The 21136-nt window shown below is 47.0% G+C and overlaps 1 protein-coding gene across 9 annotated transcripts in view; it reads right to left on the bottom strand.

Annotated features, from left to right (window-relative positions):
- The window catches only part of sipa1l3 (signal-induced proliferation-associated 1 like 3), a 278960-nt gene that overhangs the window by 20890 nt on the left and 236934 nt on the right, over positions 1–21136 (bottom strand). For 8 of the 9 annotated variants that reach the window (XM_072490005.1, XM_072490004.1, XM_072490013.1 and 5 more), the window contains 2 exons: positions 20313–20761; positions 10387–10596 (listed from right to left, as the gene is read on the bottom strand). In XM_072490005.1, the coding sequence (XP_072346106.1) occupies positions 10387–10596; positions 20313–20761 (659 nt within the window). The remainder of the gene's footprint in view (positions 1–10386; positions 10597–20312; positions 20762–21136) is intronic. The other variant, XM_072490012.1, reaches the window with a different exon arrangement.

The following is a 21136-nucleotide window of genomic DNA, read 5'->3' as shown; positions in this document are numbered from 1 at the left end:
GAGCGGAGCACAAACCAAGGCCAGAAACCCCAACCCCTCCCTCCGACCTCTAAATTCGCCGGCTGCATTATCGTAATCAGCCATTAATCTGCCCACTGCATTGGAACCACTGGAATTTCAGATTCCGATAGGGCGACACACAGGCAGACACACCTGACGACAGTTTGGGGAAGGTGGTGGGTGGGACGGTGGTAAGAGAGGACGCAAGAGAGCAAAGTAGATAGGAGCGGCTCAAGAGACCTTGTATGTGTTCGAGTACGGCTGTTTGGTGAAGATGTGACGGGGCTTGCTTATGATGCTTTAACGATTACCCAGCAACAATTATTATTGGTGCTTCCAGGTGAACAGGCAATGCGATCGGGGGGGTGAACACCTATGGAACCATTTCCAATCTTTATTAATTACTGCCTTCACAAGGAGAGAAAATGAAAGGGACAGAGTAGGAGTGGGAACATTTCCCCCATTTCATTTTTTTCCCTAACATTTGCACCACTCAAAAGTCGAATGTTCCAGCCAAGCAATCACGCCTCAGTTCCTGCTCTGGGGAAAACCGCTCGGAGGTACAGAGCTGTGGTAAGAGTGAGTCACTCGTCAATCCCTGCGGGGAGTATTCCAACATTCAGCCAGTCCTTCCCCTAATGTTGCTTCTTCAATGGAGAAATCATAGCTACAACCCAATGGCTTCCCACTCGAGGCCACAGCACCTGAACAGCACCAACACCCTGTGCCACCTGCCCTGTATTGAACAACACATCCTTTCAGAATTCATGGCGAAACCCACACACCAAAAAAACAGAATCACTGGCTGCTTTGCTCAGCGAAAGGCAGTAAAAGGCTAGATTCTCACTATCGAGCTGGGTAGCCTGAACAAAGAACAATACAGCACAGCTCTTCGGCCCTCCAAGCCTGCGCCCATCACGTGTCCTATCGAGGCCAACCGCCTGTATCCTTCTATACCCAGTCTGTTCATGTGCCTATCCAGTTAAGTCTTAAAGGTCGCTTAAGTGTCTGCCTCAACTACCTCACTTGGCAGTGCATTCCAGGCCACCATCACCCTCTGTGTAAAAAAAACCCTCCCCTGCACATCTCCACTGAACCTTTCCCCCCCCTCACCTTGAACTTGTGCCCCCTTGTAATTGTCATTTCCGCCCTGGGAAAAAGTATCCAACTGTTCACCCTATCTATACCCCTAATAATTTTATAAACTTCTATACGGTCGCCCCTCAGCCCCCGCCTCTCTCGGGAGAACAATCCCAGTTTATTCAATCTCTCCTCATAGCTCATACCCTCCAAGGCAACATCCTGGTAAACCTTTTCTGCACTCTCTCCAAAGCCTCCACATCCTTCTGGTAGTGCGGTGACCAGAATTGGACACAGTATTCGAAATGTGGCCTAACCAACGTTCTATATAACTAACATAATTTTCAAGCTTTTATACTCGATACCCAGTCTTATGAGGGCAAGCATGCCATACGCTTTCTTTACCACCATTTCCACCTGTGCTGCCACTTTTAAGGATCTGTGGACCTGCACACCCAGATCTCTGTGTCTCTTTGCTCCTGATGGTTCTGCAATTCATTTTACAGCTCCCACCTGAATTGGATCTACCAAACTATCACCTCGCATTTGTCCAGGTTAAATTCCATCTGCTATTTCTCTGCCCAATTTTTCAGCCCATCTATATCCTGTTGTATTCTCTGACAATCTTCATCACTATCCGCAACTCCTGCAATCTTAGTATCATCCGCAAACTTGCTAATCAGACCCGCTACGTTTTCTTCCAAATCATTTATATATATATTACAAAGAGCGGAGGTCCCAGTACTGATCCCTGCGGAACACCACTAGTTACAGACCTCCATTCGGAAAACACCCTTCCACTGCCACCCTCTGTCTTCTATGGCCAAGCCAGTTCTCGATCCATCCAGCTAGTTCACCCTTGACCCCTAATCTTTTACGCCAGCCTGCCATGCGGGACCTTATCAAATGCATTACTAAAGTCCATGTAGACAACATCCACAGCCCTTCCCTGGTCAATCATTTTTGTCACCTCCTTAAAAAATTCAATTAAATTAGTGAGACATGACCTCCCTCGTACAAAACCGTGCTGCCTGTCGCTAATAAGACCATTCACTTCCAAATGTGCATAGATCCTATCTCGGAGAACCTTTTCCAACAATTTCGCTATCACTGACATCAAGCTCACTGGCCTATAATTACCCGGATTATCCTTGCAACCCTTCTTAAGTAACGGTACAACTTTGGCTATCCTCCAATCCTCTGGAATCTTACCTGTGGCCAACGAGGACACAAAGATTTCTGTTAGAGGCCCAGGGATTTCATCTCGTCTCCCTCAGTAATCTGGGATCGATGCCACCTGGCCCTGGAGATTTGTCTACCTTAATGCTTTTTAACACACCTAACACTTCCTCCCTCGTAATAATGATCTATTTTAAAGTATTTACACATCCCTCCAAGACAGCACCAATCAACGTGTCCCTCTCCTTTGTGAATACCGATGCAAAATACTCATTAAGGACCTCATCTACTTCCTCAGGTTCTACACAATTTCCCTCCTTTGTCCTGGAGTGGACCGACTCTTTCTCTAGCTACCTTCTTGTTCCTAATGCCTTGGGATTCTCCTTAAGCCTGTCTGCCAAGAACATTTTGTGACCCCTTTTTGACCTCCTGTCTCCCTGCTTGAACTCTTTCCTACTTTCCTTGTATTCCTCAAGTGCTTCATCTGATTTTAGTTGCCTGTACCTCACGTATGCATCTTTTTTCTTTTTGACAAGATTCTCAATTTCCCTGATCATCCATAGCCTTGATGGTTCCCGAATCCTGCCTTTCCTGTCCTTCCTTTTTACCGGCACTTGCTTCTCCTGCACTCCCATCAACTGCTCCTTAAAAGACTCCCACATGAGAAATGTGGATTTACCCTCAACCAGCCCCTCCCAAAAAGCCTCCAAACCCTGCCTAATCTGGTTGTAGTTAGCCTTCCCCCAATTTAGCACCTTAACCCTCAGACAACACTCGTCCTTTTCCATGAGTATCCGAAAGCTTATGGAATTGTGGTCACTGCTCGCCACATGTTCCCCCACTGTAACATTGATGATCTGGCCGGGCTCGTTCCCTAGTACCAGGTCCAATATAGCCCCCTCTCTAATCAGAGTATCCACATATTGTTCCAAAATATTTTCTTGGACACGCTTAACAAATTTGTCACCATCCAGACCCCTAGCCCTAAGCGATTTCCAGTCAATATGAGGAAAATTAAAGTCTCCCACTACAACAACCTATTATTTCTACATCTAGCCAGAATTGCCTACATATCTGTTCTTCAACTTCCCGTGGGCTGTTGGGAGGCCTGTAGTACACCCCCATCATAGTGACTGCCCCTTCATATTTCTGAGCTCCACCCACAGTGCCTCGTTACTTGATTCTTCCATGGTGTCCTCCCTCTGTACAGCTGTAATATGTTCTCTAACCAGTATTGCAACTCTTTTACCTTCCTCCCTAAAACACCTATATCCTGGAATATTTAGCTGCCAGTCCTGTCCCTTATTTAACCAAGTCTCCATTACAGCAACCACATACAAGTTCCCCGCTTGAATCAAGGCTATGAATGAGTTCTGAAATTTCTTGACTTGGCCGACCCACCTCAGTTTAAAGGGTCCCGTTAGTCCCAATTTTTGTTCCAGGGGTTGGGGTAAAGTTGGATCCGCCAACCCCTGAAGAGGATCCTGGGCAGTCACGAGGTGGGCAAGGGCCAAAGCGGCTGATTACAAGGCTCGCCTCCTTTCTGGAATTTCTTCCCAGTTGTTTTAGAAGCTGCTCGGCCCTCTAGCCAATCAGCAATCTCATAATCACCTGCATTCCTCCCTATGTCACTTCCACTGCTAGTCACACAATATACAACGTAAGCAGGCTTCAGGAACCATGGAGATGAAAAAAAAAAAAAAAACAACTTTGAACAACAGCACAGCTCTCACTCCGACATACTTGATTGTGAAAATAACTCCCATTCACAGCTTTTAAATTTCCTCTCAAGTCTTCAATCTCTTATTAAAAATAAACTATTCAGACTCCAAATAATCCTTTAATAGCCTCCTTAAATGGTTGACTATGAATTCAAACCCTGCTGCAATGATTGTAACTTTTGAAACCCAGCCAAGCATTCATAATAACATAGCAACCACCATTGGGAAATGTCAAAGGACTCTTGAAATTGCGTGAACAGATGGTAATGATGTTTTCAAACCCACACCAGATAGCCTGTCAATCAGGCAGCTTAAGCTCTCCCTCCCCTAAGTTTAAAGAGCGGGCCGGGGCGGGGGGGGGGGGGGGAAGAGAATTTTAAAAAACTTCAGATCGTAACACTTAAAACAGGCTTTATCTTCCCATTGAGAGTGTTTTATGTAGATCTACTCCATCAGTGTTTGACTTGCACACTTTTGTTAAGGCCCTTGAAACAGCCAAAATAGGGTCTGTTTGAGCTTTGCACCAAATTCAAATAACCCTGCTGAGTTTGGATTTGCTGCTCGTGAGGGTCACACCCCTCCACTTCCCCCACCAGTAAAACTGGGATCTATCAGAAATGGGGGTGGGACTTCTGCATCAGGTCCCGCCCACCATTTTGAAAGATGCGTGGTGTCAATTCAGCCCCAAGTCTCTAGCTTTGGTATCACCCCAGTGGACTGGAGACCTATACTTCTGCAGCTGCACATTGGGAAATTTAGGTGGCAGCAGTTATTTGCTGCAAAATCAATAGTACTGTTTTCCATACTTTGCAGTGATGATCCGATAAGGACATTTCAGGCAATTTAATCCCTTGCTTTATCTAGGACTAATAAATTCTTATATGTCGGACAAGTCCTTTAGGGGTCAACTGGTTTAATTTATTTAAAATCAAACCAATAATTTATTGGCAAAGTGGTCCTATTTTATGACCCAAAGCCTGAACATTAATTCAGTAGCCAATTAGGAAATACTGGAGTCAGTGCTGATTGGTGCCTGCATATGTATATGCAGAGTTTCTATGATCCCGACTATTTCAACATTAAGTTTCAAACAGAAGCAATTTGGTTATTAATAAAACAGTGAGGTATTTGGAGTGTGCTTTCAGTTTCCAGGTTAGGTACAGAGATTGAAGTGATTGGAGCTTATTAAGTTAGCAAGGAAACACGGCTTGGTTGCAAGCTGCTCGGTTAATATTCAGCAATTTCCTATATGCGGTCGCCATCTGGACATTGGCTCTTGAAGCAGAATCAAGGCTATTGAGCCACATACTAAATATCTAGTGCACGTTAGAAATGTCTAAATATGTGCGTCCAGGGTTCCAGCTTTCTGTCCAGGAAGCTTGTGCTCACCACATGGGTCAAATGATCGATGCCAAGCTTACGAGATCAAAAAAATCACATTCTGCAACCAACATATTGGTTCGATTCCCGCACCGGCTGAGGTTATTCTTGGGAGGCCTCGCCTTCTCAAACCTGCCCCTCAGGTTAAGTCATCACCAATCAGCTCTCTCTCTCTCTCACACAAAAGGGAGAGCAGCCTATGGTCCTCTGGAACTGTGGCAAAAGTTACATATTACCAATATGCATCCATCAATGAACATCATTAAAACCATTAATTTCCCAATTATCTCGCAGCTGTTTTTTGAGCTTGCTGTGTTTCCCACCTTACGACAGTTTTGAAAATTGTGTCGTCCCAAGGCCAGCATTTATTACCCCGTCCCAATTTCCCGGAGTGGCTTGCTGGACCATTTCGGAGGGTGGTTTATTGCCGGATTACTAGACCAGTGACATTCCCACTATCCCACCATCTCCCCCTGAAGAAGTTAAAGTTCAGAAGCATTAATTAATTGTAAAGCGCTTTTGACATTCCACAGTCACAAAATGCAAGTCTTGCTTCCTTTTGACTTGACCATCTAGTCTCGTATTCGAGATTCCTTTATCAAAGCTGAACATCGATCTTTTGGTTTTCCCCACACCTGGGTCACCCCTACCCCATCGCCTCCCCAGCCCATTTCTTTGGGCAGGAATGGAAGGAAGGGAGCCAAGAAATTAGAATTACCGACTCCAATTTGCAGTGAAGAAATTGAATCGACACCAAGCTGATTTACTTACTCGCAAGCTAATAATTTAGCCACAAGTTCCCTCACTGACATTGCTGCTCATCGTAAGTTGCCCATGGCAGTTACCAAATTAGTCAGAATGAAAACTGACAAAAAGGTAGCTCTTTCCCCATCCTGCATTGGGAGGGGCGCAGACTGAAATTGGGCGACCGTTACAAAATTCTCTCCTACATAAATATCAGAGCTAGCTCCTATCGTATGTTAAGTGGGCTTGCTTAATGGGCTGAATGACCGTATTCCATGTTTCCATACACAGGCTGCAAAGTCCCTCTCCTCAGAGGCACTGGAGCGGCGGGGACAGAAGAACAATAAAACGATTTGTAATTAGGGTACAATGGCTTGGGTTTCCAAGGTCTGAAAATTAAAACCATATGGGCAAATGCATTAAATTATACAACCCATGTGACCAGAATGCAGCTGTAAAACCCTCCCCTCTGCCCCCCCCAAAAAACCCTCACAAAAATTAGGGAGAGTGAAGAGGGGCAGAGGCGGTGCTGATGGAACCATGGGCGCGACTCTCCGAGCCCCGCGCCGGCGTGTGATTCTCCGAGGTGTGGAGAATCGGTGCCATTTGCGCCGGCGGGTTTGCAGCGGCGCGAGCCGCTGGAATCGGCGAGGCGGCCGATTCTCTGGCCCGAGGCAGAGTCCCGCTACCGCCGTTCACCCCTCGTCGCTGCCGGCGGGAACTCTGCACGGAGGGTCGGGGGCGGCCTGTGGGGCAGGGAAAAGTGCTCCTGCACCAGGGAGGGGTGGGGCCTCCGATGGGGCCTGGCACGTGATCGGGGCCCACCGATCGGCGGGCCGGCCTCTCCACCCCCCCCCCCCCCCCCCGGGCCTACTTTGTTGCGCAGTCGGCCCCCGAACCCCCACGCCATGTTGCGTAGGGGCCGGCGCGCTGAAGAAGTCCCCCGTGCATGCGTGGGTTGGCGCCGTGCTGGCCCCCTGTGCGGTCACGGCACCCGTTTCGCGCCGTCGTGAAACGCAACAGCATTCACGACGGCGCGAACACTTAGTCTCCATTTTGGAGAATCGCCCCCCATAGGTTCCTGCGCATAGAAAATCCTCTTAACTACCCAAAGAATACAAAGGAAAGAAGGAAGCACCTTTTAAAATTTTAAATTCAAGAATGTAGAGGACAGACCAGGGCCCTAACTGAATAGATTTGAATAATTTTAATCCAGTAACGTTGGTTAAGGATGCCAACGCTGAATTGAAAGAGGAAGGGAAGTCAGAGGGAGGCAAGAAATTCCCAGGCTGTGGGTTTCAGGGAAGGAATGAATAAAGCAGGAGGCTGCAGTGATTCTGCTTTTCAACGTTAGTGAAGTGGAAAAATGTGCAAGATGGCGGTCAGAAGGAGGAAGACATTTGGAGAAGGCAGTCACAAAACAAATAGTAAAGTTGAGAGAGGTTTGATTGTTAGAGGGGGTTTGCCTATCAAATCACCTCGCACCTTCTTAACAGTACAGGGTGCGCCTATACCACATGGCCTGGTTCAAGGTGACAGCCCACCGCCACCTACGAGGGCAATTTGGAATGGGTCATAAATGGCCAACGATGTTCATATCCTGTGAAATTAAAACAAAGCCTTGTCTAGGAGTTAAAGAGGAGCAAGAGCAGCTTTCCTGCCGATCCAAGACTTGGGTGGAACATTGGCATTATAGAAACTCAAAACTATGGCGAGATCCAAACAGAACCAAGATTCCCTTTTTAAAAATTAATTTACAGGATGCAAACATCACTGACTAGGCCCTTACTGCCCATCCCGGGTTGCCCTCGAAGTGGTGGTGGTGAGCTGCCTTCCTGAACCGCTGCAGTCCCAGAGGGACCCAGAACTGTTAGGGAGGGAGTTCCATGATCCAGTGACAGCGAAGGAATGGCGATATCGTTTCAAGTCAGGATCATGAATGACTTGGAGAAGGGGGGGGGGGATTGGGGACCTCTAGGCGGTGGTGTTCCCAGCTCCCTTGTCCTTCCCGGTGGTAGCAGTCGTAGGTTTGCAAGGTGCTACTTAAGAAACCTAGGGGAGTTCTTTAGCAATGGGAGGAGATGGGAGTAGTTGGGAGGAGATGGCAGTAGTTGGGAGGTTAGAAATAAAAAGCGACTTTCGGAGCTGGCAGAGAGCAGGAATTAGACGGATGGGAGATCTATTCATAGACGGGAGTTTTCCCAGTCTGAAGGCGCTGGAGGACAAGCTCAAGTTGCCGCCGGGAAGTGGTTTCAGATATCTGCAAGTGCGGGACTTTGAGGAAACAGGTGTTGGCTTTCCCGCTGTTGCCGCCACAGGGGATACAGGACAGAGTAGTGTCCTGTACCTGGGTAGGGGAGGGGAAAGTGTCGGATATCTATCAGGAGTTGTTGGAGGCGGAGGAGACCCCGGTGGAGGAACTGAAGGGCAAGTGGGAGGAGGAGCTAGGTGGGGAGTTAGAGGCGGGTCTGTGGGCGGACACCCTAAGCAGGGTTAATTCCTCCTCCACATGTGCCAGGCTCAGTCTAATACAGTTTAAGGTGATACACTGGGCACACATGACGGCGGCGAGGATGAGCAAGATTTTCGGGGTAGAAGATAGATGTGTGAGGTGCGGGAAGCCCAGCAAACCATGTTCAGATCTTTTGGGCATGCGTGAAGCTTGGAGGATTCTGGCAGGGGTTTGCCAAGGCAATGTCCAAGGTGCTAGGTACGCGGGTGGTGCCGAGTCCAGAGGTGGCGATCTTTGGAGTGTCGGAAGACCCGGGAGTTCAGGGAGTGAAAGAGGCCGATGTCCTGGCCTTTGCCTCCCTGGTAGCCCGGAGACGGATCCTGTTAATGTGGAGGGACTCGAAGCCCCCGAGTGTGGAGACTTGGGTCAGTGACATGGCTGGGTTTCTCAAGCTGGAGAATTTGCCTTGAGGAGGTCAATGTTAGGGTTCTCTCGGAGGTGGCAGCCTTTGGTCGACTTTCTCGGGGAAAATTAAAATGTCGGCAGAGGCAGCATTCTGAAGTGGGGGGGGGGTGCGGGTAGGTGTAATATGGTTAAGGGATGTACAGAAGGGGTTGGGTAGGAAATGTCTAGCCTACCATGTTGATGTTTATGTTATTATTATTTTGTTTGTCATGGTTATAAAAATTTTGCAAACACTTCAATAAAAATATTTTTTTTTAAAAGAAATAAAAAGAGACGCCAAAAAATGTCAATTAATGAAATTTGACAGATGTAAAACTAAGACTGGACCCCACTGTTGTTTTAGGTTGAACTTTCAAGAGAGCAGTACCAAGGGTAACTGTGTGGAGAATCTCTGGCACCAGTTTCAATTTGCCTTGTTAACTGGTGTGATGGCTCAGTGTGATTAACACAGAGCGAAAAAAAGAGAGAAAAATGTGAACTCCTTATCTTTAGGCAGGTCAAAATTTTGATTTTCCACCATTAGGAATAGGACTAATAAGGTTTCTTGAAATTAAAAATTGCACTTGGAACTCTACTTATGGGCAGCACGGTGGCGCAGTGGTTAGCCCTGCTGTCTCACGGCACCGAGGTCCCAGGTTCGATCCCGGCTCTGGGTCACTGTCCGTGTGGAGTTTGCACATTCTCCCCGTGTTTGCGTGGGTTTCGCCCCCACAACCCAAAGATGTGCAGGTTAGGTGGGTTGGCCACGCTAAATTGCCCCTTAATTGGAAAAAATGAATTGAGTACTCTTTAAAAAAAAAAATAACTGTACTTATAAAAATTATATTTTCAAGAACTGAAGCTTAAGAGGCGAAGTGAAGCTCTTGCAATCCAGCTTTGATGTTTGTTCCCCAGTCTGCTCGAGAACACATCAGCCTTTCGGAGAGATTAGGGTGGTTGTCCACATCAGGTCCTGAAACATCTGCTTTCCACTTTTTGGGGGGGGCGGGGGGGGGGGGAAGGAGACCAAACAAACAAAACCAAAAAAGGTCACTAATAAATCCAGAAAATAATTTGGGATAACCGTTTTGCTCAGAGTGGCGAGAATGTGGAACGTGCCACCGTAGTGAGTGGCTGAAGGGAACAGTATTGAAGAGAGGAAGATTGAGAAATATCAGGGGGAAGGGAAGGATAAGAATGATATGCTGGCAGGTTGCGATGTGGGAAGAGGCTCGTGTGGAGCATAAACAACAGCACTTGGGGCGAATGGTCTGTGTCGGCGCTGTGCAAAAATCGGCGACATATGAAATACAGAATCAAAGAAGCCCTGGGCTGTACTCATTTTCAAAAGGTCGAGCTCTAATCTGCTCAGGAGAAGATTCCTACGTTTTTGTTTCTGCGAATCCAGATGCTCGGCTCGGGGTATTGGTTGTTTTTTTCCACCCAGTTGGGCACATATTCTTCACATTCTGATAGGAGTAGAAAGATTTGGGGGCAGAGGCCGAGAGCTGAATGTATGATGTTGGTGGCTTAGATACGTCCGAAGGTGGGGTCTTGTACATGTGAGGGGCCTGTCCCGCTCTGCAATTTAGAAGGCTGGAAAAACAAAATTTAAAGAAATAAATAAATGAAAACGAGCAAACAATTAAAAAAATAAAATAAATAATAATCACAATTTCCATACATCTCGTCTTCTGTCCAGGTTTCAGCTTATTGAAGGAATGCTTATGGAATTCTTCACATAGACATAGCCTGGTGGCCAATTGCCATCGTGCCTTTTCCCAACATCGGGGTTGAGACTGATTAACGTTATTTAGTGTGCAGCCCATTTTGGTTGTTGGGTTTGCTCAGTTTCTAGCCATAGTCAGAAAGTTGCACATTCAAACCACGCTCCCAAGGGGACCTCAGAAACGAGTCTCATTTTTTCTTTCTTACTTTGTTCTCAAGGGGGATGTGGGCATCCATGGATGAGCCAGGATTTGTTACACATCTTGAATGGCCCCTGAACTGTGGGGCCTGTTAGGCCATTGCAGCGGAGGGTGGGGTCTGGATTGAGCAGGCCAGATGGGTTTTTGCAAACACTGACGATGGTTTCACGGTCAGCATTACCGGGACTAGCTTCACATTCCAGATTTATTCACCAAATTTAAATTCAGCCAGCTGCCGTGGTGAGAATTGAACCCGCGACCCCCAGAGCATTGGCCTGGGTCTATGGATTCCTTGTCCAGTGACCATTACCACAATGTTACCATCTCCCCAACTGGCTTCTGTACTACGCGGGAGAGTTGCATTGTCACGAGTGCCGTTGAGGTGAGCTGCTGAACTAAGAACATTTCCTATCTGTTCCGATGGATGTTAAAAATTCCAAAACACTCTTCAAATTACGGCCTAGTCAACCATCACGAACAAGACACCATGCTTTCAGCTCATAGCATGTCCTCTACGACAATGCACTTCAAATAATTCACTGCACCCAAAGCATTTTGGTGATCCTAAAAGAGTACGAGTTTAGGTCGCGTTTTAAAATTGCTTTCCTTCATCAATGAAAATGCATCACATTCTGGCAAAAGTGACATTATGTTCAAAACGTACGATGCAAGAATGGAATTAGAACACTCTGATACATCACAAATACATGTACATGATGGACTGACTGCCTTGGACAGGGATCGAGGCACCAAATAGAGCGAGGGCCATTTGAGAAGATAAAAGGGACAACTCCTCCATCAACTTGGATTGGATTCAAGTCTGGGTAAGGCTGCCCAGCACATGGGAGCTTTAGTGCAAACACACCATCAAGATTCATAACTGCAGCAAGTGGCAAAAAAAAATCTTTGGAACTGAGTTTTGAGAGCTTCTCGCAACTTTCCATCTGGGCAACATGGTTTAGTTTGGTCATCGCTCACCGTTTTGAGCAGAACTGCTATTAGTTAAGTTTAACCCAAAGGTAAACCGGTTCTTTACCACCTACCTTCAAAGGGGGCTAGGTTTGCACTCCACTTTTAACGGGTGTACAACGTCACTTGTTGTAGAATCCTATTAATGGGGAGTTTTCGCATTGAGCTGCCAAAGCATTGGAGCCAAAAGATGACTGACATTATCAGCAGACAAAAGCTCAACAGGTTTGCAGAACCTTCCTTTGTCTGTTATTGTGTCAAGTATTAACCGGTTTATTTTAAGTGGGTTAATGCCTTGAAAATAGTAGACAAAGAATCATCACGGAAACACATCAACCATTTGACCACAGCGACGAGTAATTCCAAAGCTTACAATGGTTACAAGTTGAGGAACTAATGGGACAAGCATGCCCCCCGACGGCACAACCTCCCACGCGAGGGGCTCATATTTGCTTTTAAGCTTTAGCGAAAGGCTATATTGACAAGTTTGCAGAGTGTACAATCCTGGACAAAATAACGGTATTTGTCATTCTCTCTTCTTACATTACCTCATTAAACTGAGTGGGTTGAAATGAGGAGCTCATGAACGCGCAGTGGTGGTAGATCTGGATTTTGCACAAATGCAGAGCCAAGATTGTTAAGATACTTACTTACCAGCTGTATAAAGTTTGTGATTAGAAGCACCAGAGGGCTGTAACAACCAACAATGGGAAAGTGTGATCTACACTGAGATTATACGGAGAATCTGCATGGGCATTGGTCACTGCAGAGTAAGCCCAGGACATCACATTTGCTAAATAGTGGAGCCCCAGTAATTCTAAATGTTGACTCAATTACTTACTGAGCGGTGATTTTGGAATCACACAGAAAATATATAAATTAAACTAACAGTGGGTGTGTGTGTGAGGCATCTAGCTGTGGGTATAATACTGATGGCAACAGAGGGAATCTTTTCACTTGGAGATGATTTAATAGCGTTTCACAAGAAATGTATTGGTTCAATATTGAAGCGCATTAAGTTACGCATGTTGCTCTCGGCTAACAACACCGGTCTTTGTTCAAAGTCTCATGTCTGCTATTTATCAGGAAATTCACCCATTAACCCCACTGGCTAATGCAAATCAGTCATATTTGTCGGGATTCACTCTAATAAATTGTGTTGCTGGCTGCCTTGAGGATAGGCAACGATGACAGCCAAGCCACATTTCACAGCGAGGATGTCTCTCAAACGCACCAGTCAGCCTCTGGGATTGGGCCATCTGCCATTTCATAAGTTGTAGAATAAAGAACTTACAAAAGCTCATTTCCTCCCTATGTGAACAAAGCTGGTTCTCTTCACCCAGGATGGGCAACGGGCTATTTTAGTGGAGTTTTAACAGGTCACTTTCCCCACATTAAAAAGATCAAAACGCTACTTTAAACAAAAAAACTGATCAGAGTGGGATGGAAGCGGAGAGGAGAAACAAAAGGAGGGAAACAAAAGAAATTGCATTTCTATAGCACTTTTGACACCTCAGGACACCACCCCCCCCCCCCCAAGGTGCTTCACAGCCTCAAGTATATTTAAGCAGTCGCTTATTGCAGTGGGGGAAACACTGCAGTCAATTTGACCGCAGCAAGCCCACACCAACAGCAGCCCTCATTATGGTCAGATAATCTGCTCTTAGTGATATTGGTTTATGGATTAAATGTTAGCTAGCACACATCAGGGAGACCCCCCCCCCCCCGCCGCTCATCTCTGAAAAGATGCGGAGAGATCTTATGTCCCGTCCAGCTGAGTGTGTGGGGACAGGGCCTCGGTATAAAGTTTCTTCCGATAAAAGGCGGCAGTCCCACGGTACTGGAGTGTCACTTGAAACTACAACCTCATGGCTGAAGTGAGAATTCCGCCCACCGGGGTGCAAGTCACACACAAAGTGATTCCATTAAAAGCACTGCCACCACCTGACTATCACGGTGGACAACACAGAATCCCCAAAGTCTTGTTTCCGGTTTCCTCCCACAGGTCCCGAAAGACGTGCTTGTTGGGTGAATTGGACATTCTGAATTCTCCCTCTGTGTACCCAAACAGGCGCCGGAATGTGGCGACGAGGGGCTTTTCACAGTAACTTCATTGCAGTGTAAATGTAAGCCTACTTGTGACACTAATAAAGATTATTATTATTGTTGGGCCACTGAACAATTCCACGATCATTGGGTAAACAATAACATTTATCTCGTGATGAATGACACACAGACACAAAGTCGCCAGAGGCAATGCAATGGACAGCAACAAAACCAATTTGGGCAGCACGGTAGCACACGTGGCTAGCACTGTGGCTTCACAGCGCCAGGGTCCCAGGTTCGATTCCCGGCTTGGGTCACTGTCTGTGCGGAGTCTGCACGTCCTCCCTGTGTGTGCGTGGGTTTCCTCCGGGTGCTCCGGTTTCCTCCCACAGTCCAAAGACGTGCAGGTTAGGTGGGTCGGCCATGATAGATTGCCCTTAGTGACCAAAAAAGGTTAGGAGGGGTTATTGGGTTACGGGGATAGGGTGGAAGTGAGGGCTTAAATGGGTTGGTGCTGACTCGATGGGCCGAATGGCCTTCTGCACTGTATGTTCTATGTTATGTTCAATTGCTAGGGCAGGATTTTTCCAAGTCGGTGGGGTATCCTGCACCCCCCCCCCAACAAAAGAAGCTGGCAAGGGGCAAATCCCTGTCGTTATCGGTAATCCTGCAGTTCCTCAAAGCTCCAGGTGAAGCGTTAATTGTCGGAATTTGGGTCCTCCACCCCTTCCCCAGGAGAACGCTCCCACCTCCAGAGAGCTGCCAGCCAATCAGATTGCTGCTGGAAAGGCCGGGGAACGGAGTGGGGGCTGCACGTTAGCTACGACGTCCGGGTGATGAAGAAATGGAACAAGTTGCCAAAAGACAGCCGTGGGCGGCAATGGGAAAAGCGCAAATTGGAATAAAATCAACTGGGCTGGAGGGGCCTTCATCAGAATTCAAAGAGTGAAGCCCCACTTGCAACAGGAGCGAACAAAGCCACACCGACCCACTTCCAGGTCCTCACACATCCAGCTCTAACTCTTTGAACAACCGTTGTAGTTCCTGAAATATGGGGAGGAAAAGGAACTGGGGCTAAAGTTGAAAGGTTTGATGGAGGGTTTCATTCTCCCTGTACCATTAAAGTGAACTTCACAGCAGAGGAACATTCCCAAACGATTGATGCGGTGCTTGGATGGAATGCCTTTGCTGTTCGAATTGGCCACACTTCTAAAGGTTTCTCACAACAGCCTTTTCGGTGCTCAGATTGATATCAAATAGAATTAGTTACCATGCCTCTGGTGAAATATCAAAATAGTGCCGTTCCCGAGCAGATGAAGGTGCGTGCTCATATATCCAGGGGTTGCTGGGAGCTACAAAATGTGGCTTTTGATGTGAATTTACCAGGTTTTAAAGATTAACTACACCCTCCTCTTTTCTTTAAGTTTTACTTCAAACAAGGGTGGCATGTGGCGCAGTGGTTAGCACTGGGACATCAACACGGAGGACCCAGGTGTGGTGATATACATCACTAAGTCCACAAAGGGTTAATGTACATACACTACACCTAGCTAGGCACTAGAGGGAGCACCAGAGACATGACACAGACAGTCAACCAATAGGTCAGTAAGATAGGACACGACCAATGGGCAGTCACAATACACACAGGTGACACTACCACAGGAGGGCATTACACCAACCCATATAAAAGGACACATCACACATGCTCAGTCTCTTTCCAGTGGAGAGTCTCAGTGAGTACAGACACAGGGTTGATTGAACATCACACCCACCACGTGGATTGTAGCAGACTGGTTCGTCAGTCTGAGTAGCTATAGCAGGATTAACGGTAGTCGAATCCAAGTAGGAGAATTGTTAATAGTTTAATAAATGTGTTAAAGCTATCTCCAAGTCTGAACCTTCCTTTGTCAGAGCGCACATCAAGGAAGCAGCTTATGCTAAGTCAAGAGCATAACAAAACACCAAGTTCGAATCCCGGCCCCGGGTCACTGTGTGTGGAGTTTGCACATTCTCCCCGTGTCTGTGTGGGTTTTGCCCCCACAACCCAAAGATGTGCAGGGTAGGCGGATTGGCCGCGCTAAATTGACCCTTAATTGGAAAAAAAAAAAATTGGGTCCTCTAATTTTAAGAAAAAATAAAGTTTTACATCAAACTGATTTTGTTTTTTTTAAAAAAGCTCCAAACACTTGATTTAGGTTTTCAATCAAATCTTTCATGTCTCCTACACAATTCTCAGAGTGAACACAACATTCCCTTTGAGGTTTCGAATGTTGTCTATAAAGGGAAAAAAGTCACTGCCCCGGGACTCAATAGTCGAGTCCACGCAGGTGGTTATTAAGTCACCATTAAAGGCAGGGCATTGCACATCTTACAACTGAAGAATGGATGTGTGGGTGACAGAGGCAGAAAATGTCGCTCAGACTTCTGGAGGTTTTAACATCAATTGTCGAGTCGCGTGACTATCGCCCACCCAGAATCTCCAGTGAAGATAGTTCAGGCAACCTTCCTTTTGTTTTGAAAGTGGAGGCTTTTGGAACTCAAAGCTGCTGTCAAAAGCACTAAAAATGCTGAAGTGTGAGAAAACAAGGGAGGTATTTTCCAATAGATCTTTTGTGACATGGTTCATGCGATGATGTGTAAATATAGCTCAAATGCACTCTCCATTTGTACAACACCCAAGAGAAACAGCTTGCCTGTTTATCGTGCCTTTGACGTGGAAATTATCCCCCCGGAGCATCACCAGAACAGGATGGATGCAGAAGATGACCAAAAGCATGGCTGAAAAGGCTGTTTTTTAAAATTCCAATTAAGGGGCAATTTAGCGAGGCCAATCCACCTGCCCTGCACATCTTTGGGTTGTGTGGGGGGGGGGGGGGGGGGGGGGGGGGGGGGGGGGGGCGAGGCCCACGCAGACACGGGGAGAACGTGCAAACTCCACACGAACAATGACCCGGGGCCGGGATGCACCCAGGTCCTCAGCACAGTGACGGAACAGTGCTAACCACTGCGCCGTGCTGCCTGAATAGATTGAAGAGTGGGGGAGAGAAATGTCAGTGTCGAGGGGACAGGACCAATCAACGCAGTTGATGGTTAGACAAAGGATAAAAGGGCAATGTACAGGCGATCAGAGCTGCAGGGTTAAACCCCCATTTACACAAATATGGGGCAACGTTCGGGGCTGGGAGAAAAAACATTTCAAAATAAAGGTCTCACATCAATAGTTCATAATGTTAAAACCCGGATCTTAAATATCTAAACAATGGGGCTCCTCGCTAACTCCCTCATTTCAGGCTTCGTAAACAACCTGAAAACATTCAAAGTACTTCATCGCTGGAACAGTCCAAGCAGGAATCCTTCAATAACTGCGCCCAGTGTAGTCAATTAGGGTCCGGCAATTTGGGGTTTTAAGGTCATAGAGACTGCTGAAATTCAGCGACTGGCAAAGTGACATGGCCCTTCTTCTTAGGCTGTCCCTCAGGATCCAGGAAGACTGGTTTCTAACTTCAGCCACCTCAGAGCCCGTGTCTGATCTGCAGACTCTGCCACATGCGGGGCAGACGGTGCTCAAGGCTCGGGTAGATCAGACGTCGGGAGGTTTGTACCCTCTCCCCGACTTTGCCTCCGCATGTTCCCGATGATGCAGTCGCCCGATGTCTTCCCAAATGAACCTTTCACTTTGATCGGTCATGAGCCAGTGTCTCGCAGGAGTCGGCAGGGATGTTTGACCTCTTTTAGGAATGCTTCGAGGGCATCCCCCGAAAGGTGTTTGCATCATTCTTCTGCCATGACCAAGTTTCAAGTAGAGCCTTTGTTTCGTGAGTCGGTGTCACTCATCAGAACGGGGCAGCACGGTAGCACAGTGGTTAGCACAGTTGCTTCACAGCTCCGGGGTCCCAGGTTCGATTCCCGGCTTGGGCCACTGTCTGCGCGGAGTCTGCACGTTCGCCCCGTGTCTGCGTGGGTTTCCTCCCACAGTCCAAAGATGTGCAGGTTAGGTGGATTGGCCATGCTAAATTGCCCTTAGTGTCCAAAAAGGTTGGGTGGGGATACTGGGCTACGGAGATAGGATGCTTTTTCCAAGGGCCTGTACAGAAACGATGGGCCGAATGGCCTCCTTCTGCAATGTAAATTCTATGATTCTGGGAATGGTTTGGAGTGATTAGCATCTCAATACTGGACATGTTGACTTGAGAGAGGACCGCAGTTTCTCGGTACTGGATTTGGAATAACACTGTGCAGGAGTGCTTTGACACGTTGTGCAGTCTAATTATTTTGTACCCACATTTCCAAGCATAGTTTGTACAGTTTGTACACGTCTGCTCTTCCAAGGTTACAGTCAAATTAACTCACTGCAGTTGCATTTCTCAGTCCCCATGCATGCTCGTTAATATACTAAAGATTAACATTCAACGAACCGTCCAACTTTCCTACAGAATAGGATTTAAACAAACCAGGAACTACATGTGCTATACGACACCATGAGGAGGAAGGGAATGGCTTGACCAATATTTATCTTTTTTTTTTATACCCAATTATTTTTTTTCCAATTAAGGGGCAATTTAGTGTGGTAAATCCACATACATGGCACATCTTTTGGGTTGTGGGGGCGAAACCCACGCAAACACGGGGAGAATGTGCAAACTCCACACGGACAGTGACCCAGAGCTGGGATCGAACCTGGGACCTCGGCACCGTGAGGCAGCAGTGCTAACCACTGTGCCGCCGTGCTGCCCTCAATATTTATCTTTTAACCAACATCACCAAAATAGATTATTTGACCATTACCTCACTGCTGTTTATAAAATGATAAAGAACTCAAGGAATAAAATCATGCCATGGTTCGAAGCATAGATGTGTATATATTTTATATATAAAAAAGACTATATATCTTTGGTCCAGACTAATAGTTTGTGGTCACAAAGGACAAGGGAAATGCTGCTAACATTCCTTTTGTGAGGTCACAGTTGGCACAAAACTGGTCAAAAAGTAGGATAAAGTTTAGTTACATCTGAAGCAATGGACATTATAAACAGACTGTAGCTGCGGTTAAAAAAGTTTAATTATTAACTGAAATTACCCCAAACTCTTGATTAAGTTGCTGTGATACTCCAGAGCTTTCTCCACAGAACATGCACTGGGCGATGGATCTCTTTGCAATTAAAGAACTTACTTTCTCCCGCATCACAAGGTATTAAACACTCCTGCCAACACCTGCAAACTTTTAAGGACACGCAGCCATCTGACCGCCTGGTTGCCAAAAGACAAACGTGTTCAAGGAAAACATGTTGCAGGTCACAGGGCTTACCAGAGTGCGCAGTTACCTCTGCAGTGTAGCATCACTGCGTCTTCAAATAAAACAGCACAAAACTTTGAACAACTGCAAATTTAGAGTTTACAGGGCTGTAATCCTGTCTTTGCACTCAGCTGACTTTCAAAAAAATTTAGTGTACCCAAAAAGTTTTTTCCAATTAAGGGGCAATTTAGCGTGGCCAATCCACCGACCCTGCACATCTTTGGGTTGTGGGGGTGAGACCCACGCAGACACGGGGAGGATGTGCAAACTCCACACGGACAGTGAACCGGGGCCGGGATCGAACCCGGGTCCTCAGTGCTGTAGGCAGCAGTGCTAACCACTGTGCCACCCACAGCGGGCATGCTTGTGGATTCGAAATAGCACAAATTAGGATTGAACAGAGTCCATGCGCATGCCTTCCACAGGCCACAAGACATAGGAGCAGAATTAGGCAACTCTCCCATCGAGTCTGCTCCGCCATTCAATCATGGCTGATATTTTTCTCATCCCCATTCTCCTGTCTTTGCCCCATAAACCCGGATCCCCTTATTAATCAAGAACCTATCTATCTCTGTCTTAAAGACACTCAGTGATTTGGCCTCCACAGCCTTCTGCGGCAAAAAGTCCCACAGATTCACCACCACGAACACCCGAGATCTCCTACCCAGGAGTCAAACATCTGTTTAAAAAATTCCTCAAGCAACATCACGCAGCACAGAGTGCAAAGAGGCTATTTGGCTGAGGAAAGCATCACAACCAAGCTTGATCTTGCCTCTGCTTGAGGACAAGACGGGTGATGACAAAGCAATCGGAATTAGGTTGCAGCACATTCTTCCCGTGGGTTTAGTCCCCACAACCCAAAAAGATGTGCAGGGCAGGTGGATTGGCCAGGCTAAATTGCCCCTTAATTGGGAAAAAAAATAATTGGGTACTCAAAATTTAATAAACGCAATACAGACTGAGAACTGATCCTTGACACCTCAGCTGAGTCTCCAGGCAAGTGCTTTCACTTACTTCCCAGCGCTTTGCACCTTTATTTCTTGGAGTGACTGGGTTAGATGGAAGACTCCGTTTACCTGGGATGTACGTTCTCATTGCTGAAGCTGACGTTGGTGCTGTTAGAAGACCCACAGATTTTCATTCTGTAGCCTTTGCTTTGACCATTGGTGCCAAGCGTTGGTGATGAGTCTCTCCTCCTCTCCAGGCAAGGGGGCGTGCGGTCCAACACCCGGCTGTTGTAGTCCTGCAGTCCACAGTAGGTGGCCGAGGTCTGCATTAGTTTCGGGGCTTTCTCTCGGCGAGGCGCCGGTCTCGCACATTTAGCTGCTGCGGCGCCCACAGCAAATGGACTCGAGGCATGGAGGGTGGTGTCAATGCCGCTGTCACTGGAAGCTCCTTTCACCGAGGCCTCGAGGTCAACCTCCATGTGCTCCATGTTGTCAAACCATCTTTCATCACTGTGGCTGCTGGAGGCATTGCTGGACAGAGTGTTGCTGCTCGACTGGCTCGAGTAATGGGCATCACCCTGTTAGCAAACAGACACAAAATTAGAATCACAACTGCCGACTGTGCAGTGCCCTCCGAGAAGGCTCAACGCAGTCAGCCCAGCTATTTCAGCTTCTGGATACGGGGCAGATCTGCCAGAAGCCAGCTGTAGTCCCCCACACATTAAACTGAATCGAGTTGCCGAGTTTGGAAGTAGAATATCACCGTTGACTGCAGGAGCCCACAAGAACTCCCACAACATTCCTCTCAAATCCTTCACCTGCAGTTCTGGGAAAAGTATGGAAGTGCAAAATCTAAAATTAGGCCAGAGATTTATGCTCCGTCTGATTGCAGTTTCTGCTTCACTTGAATGTACTGCACAGTGTGGAACAAAGTCGATAGGCCAAGAGGGTAC

The sequence above is a fragment of the Scyliorhinus torazame genome, chromosome 25 (assembly GCF_047496885.1).
Source record: "Scyliorhinus torazame isolate Kashiwa2021f chromosome 25, sScyTor2.1, whole genome shotgun sequence".
In the NCBI taxonomy this organism is placed as follows: domain Eukaryota; kingdom Metazoa; phylum Chordata; class Chondrichthyes; order Carcharhiniformes; family Scyliorhinidae; genus Scyliorhinus; species Scyliorhinus torazame.
The sequence above is the reverse complement of the archived record's forward strand: the minus strand, read 5'-3'. Positions and strand labels throughout refer to the sequence as shown.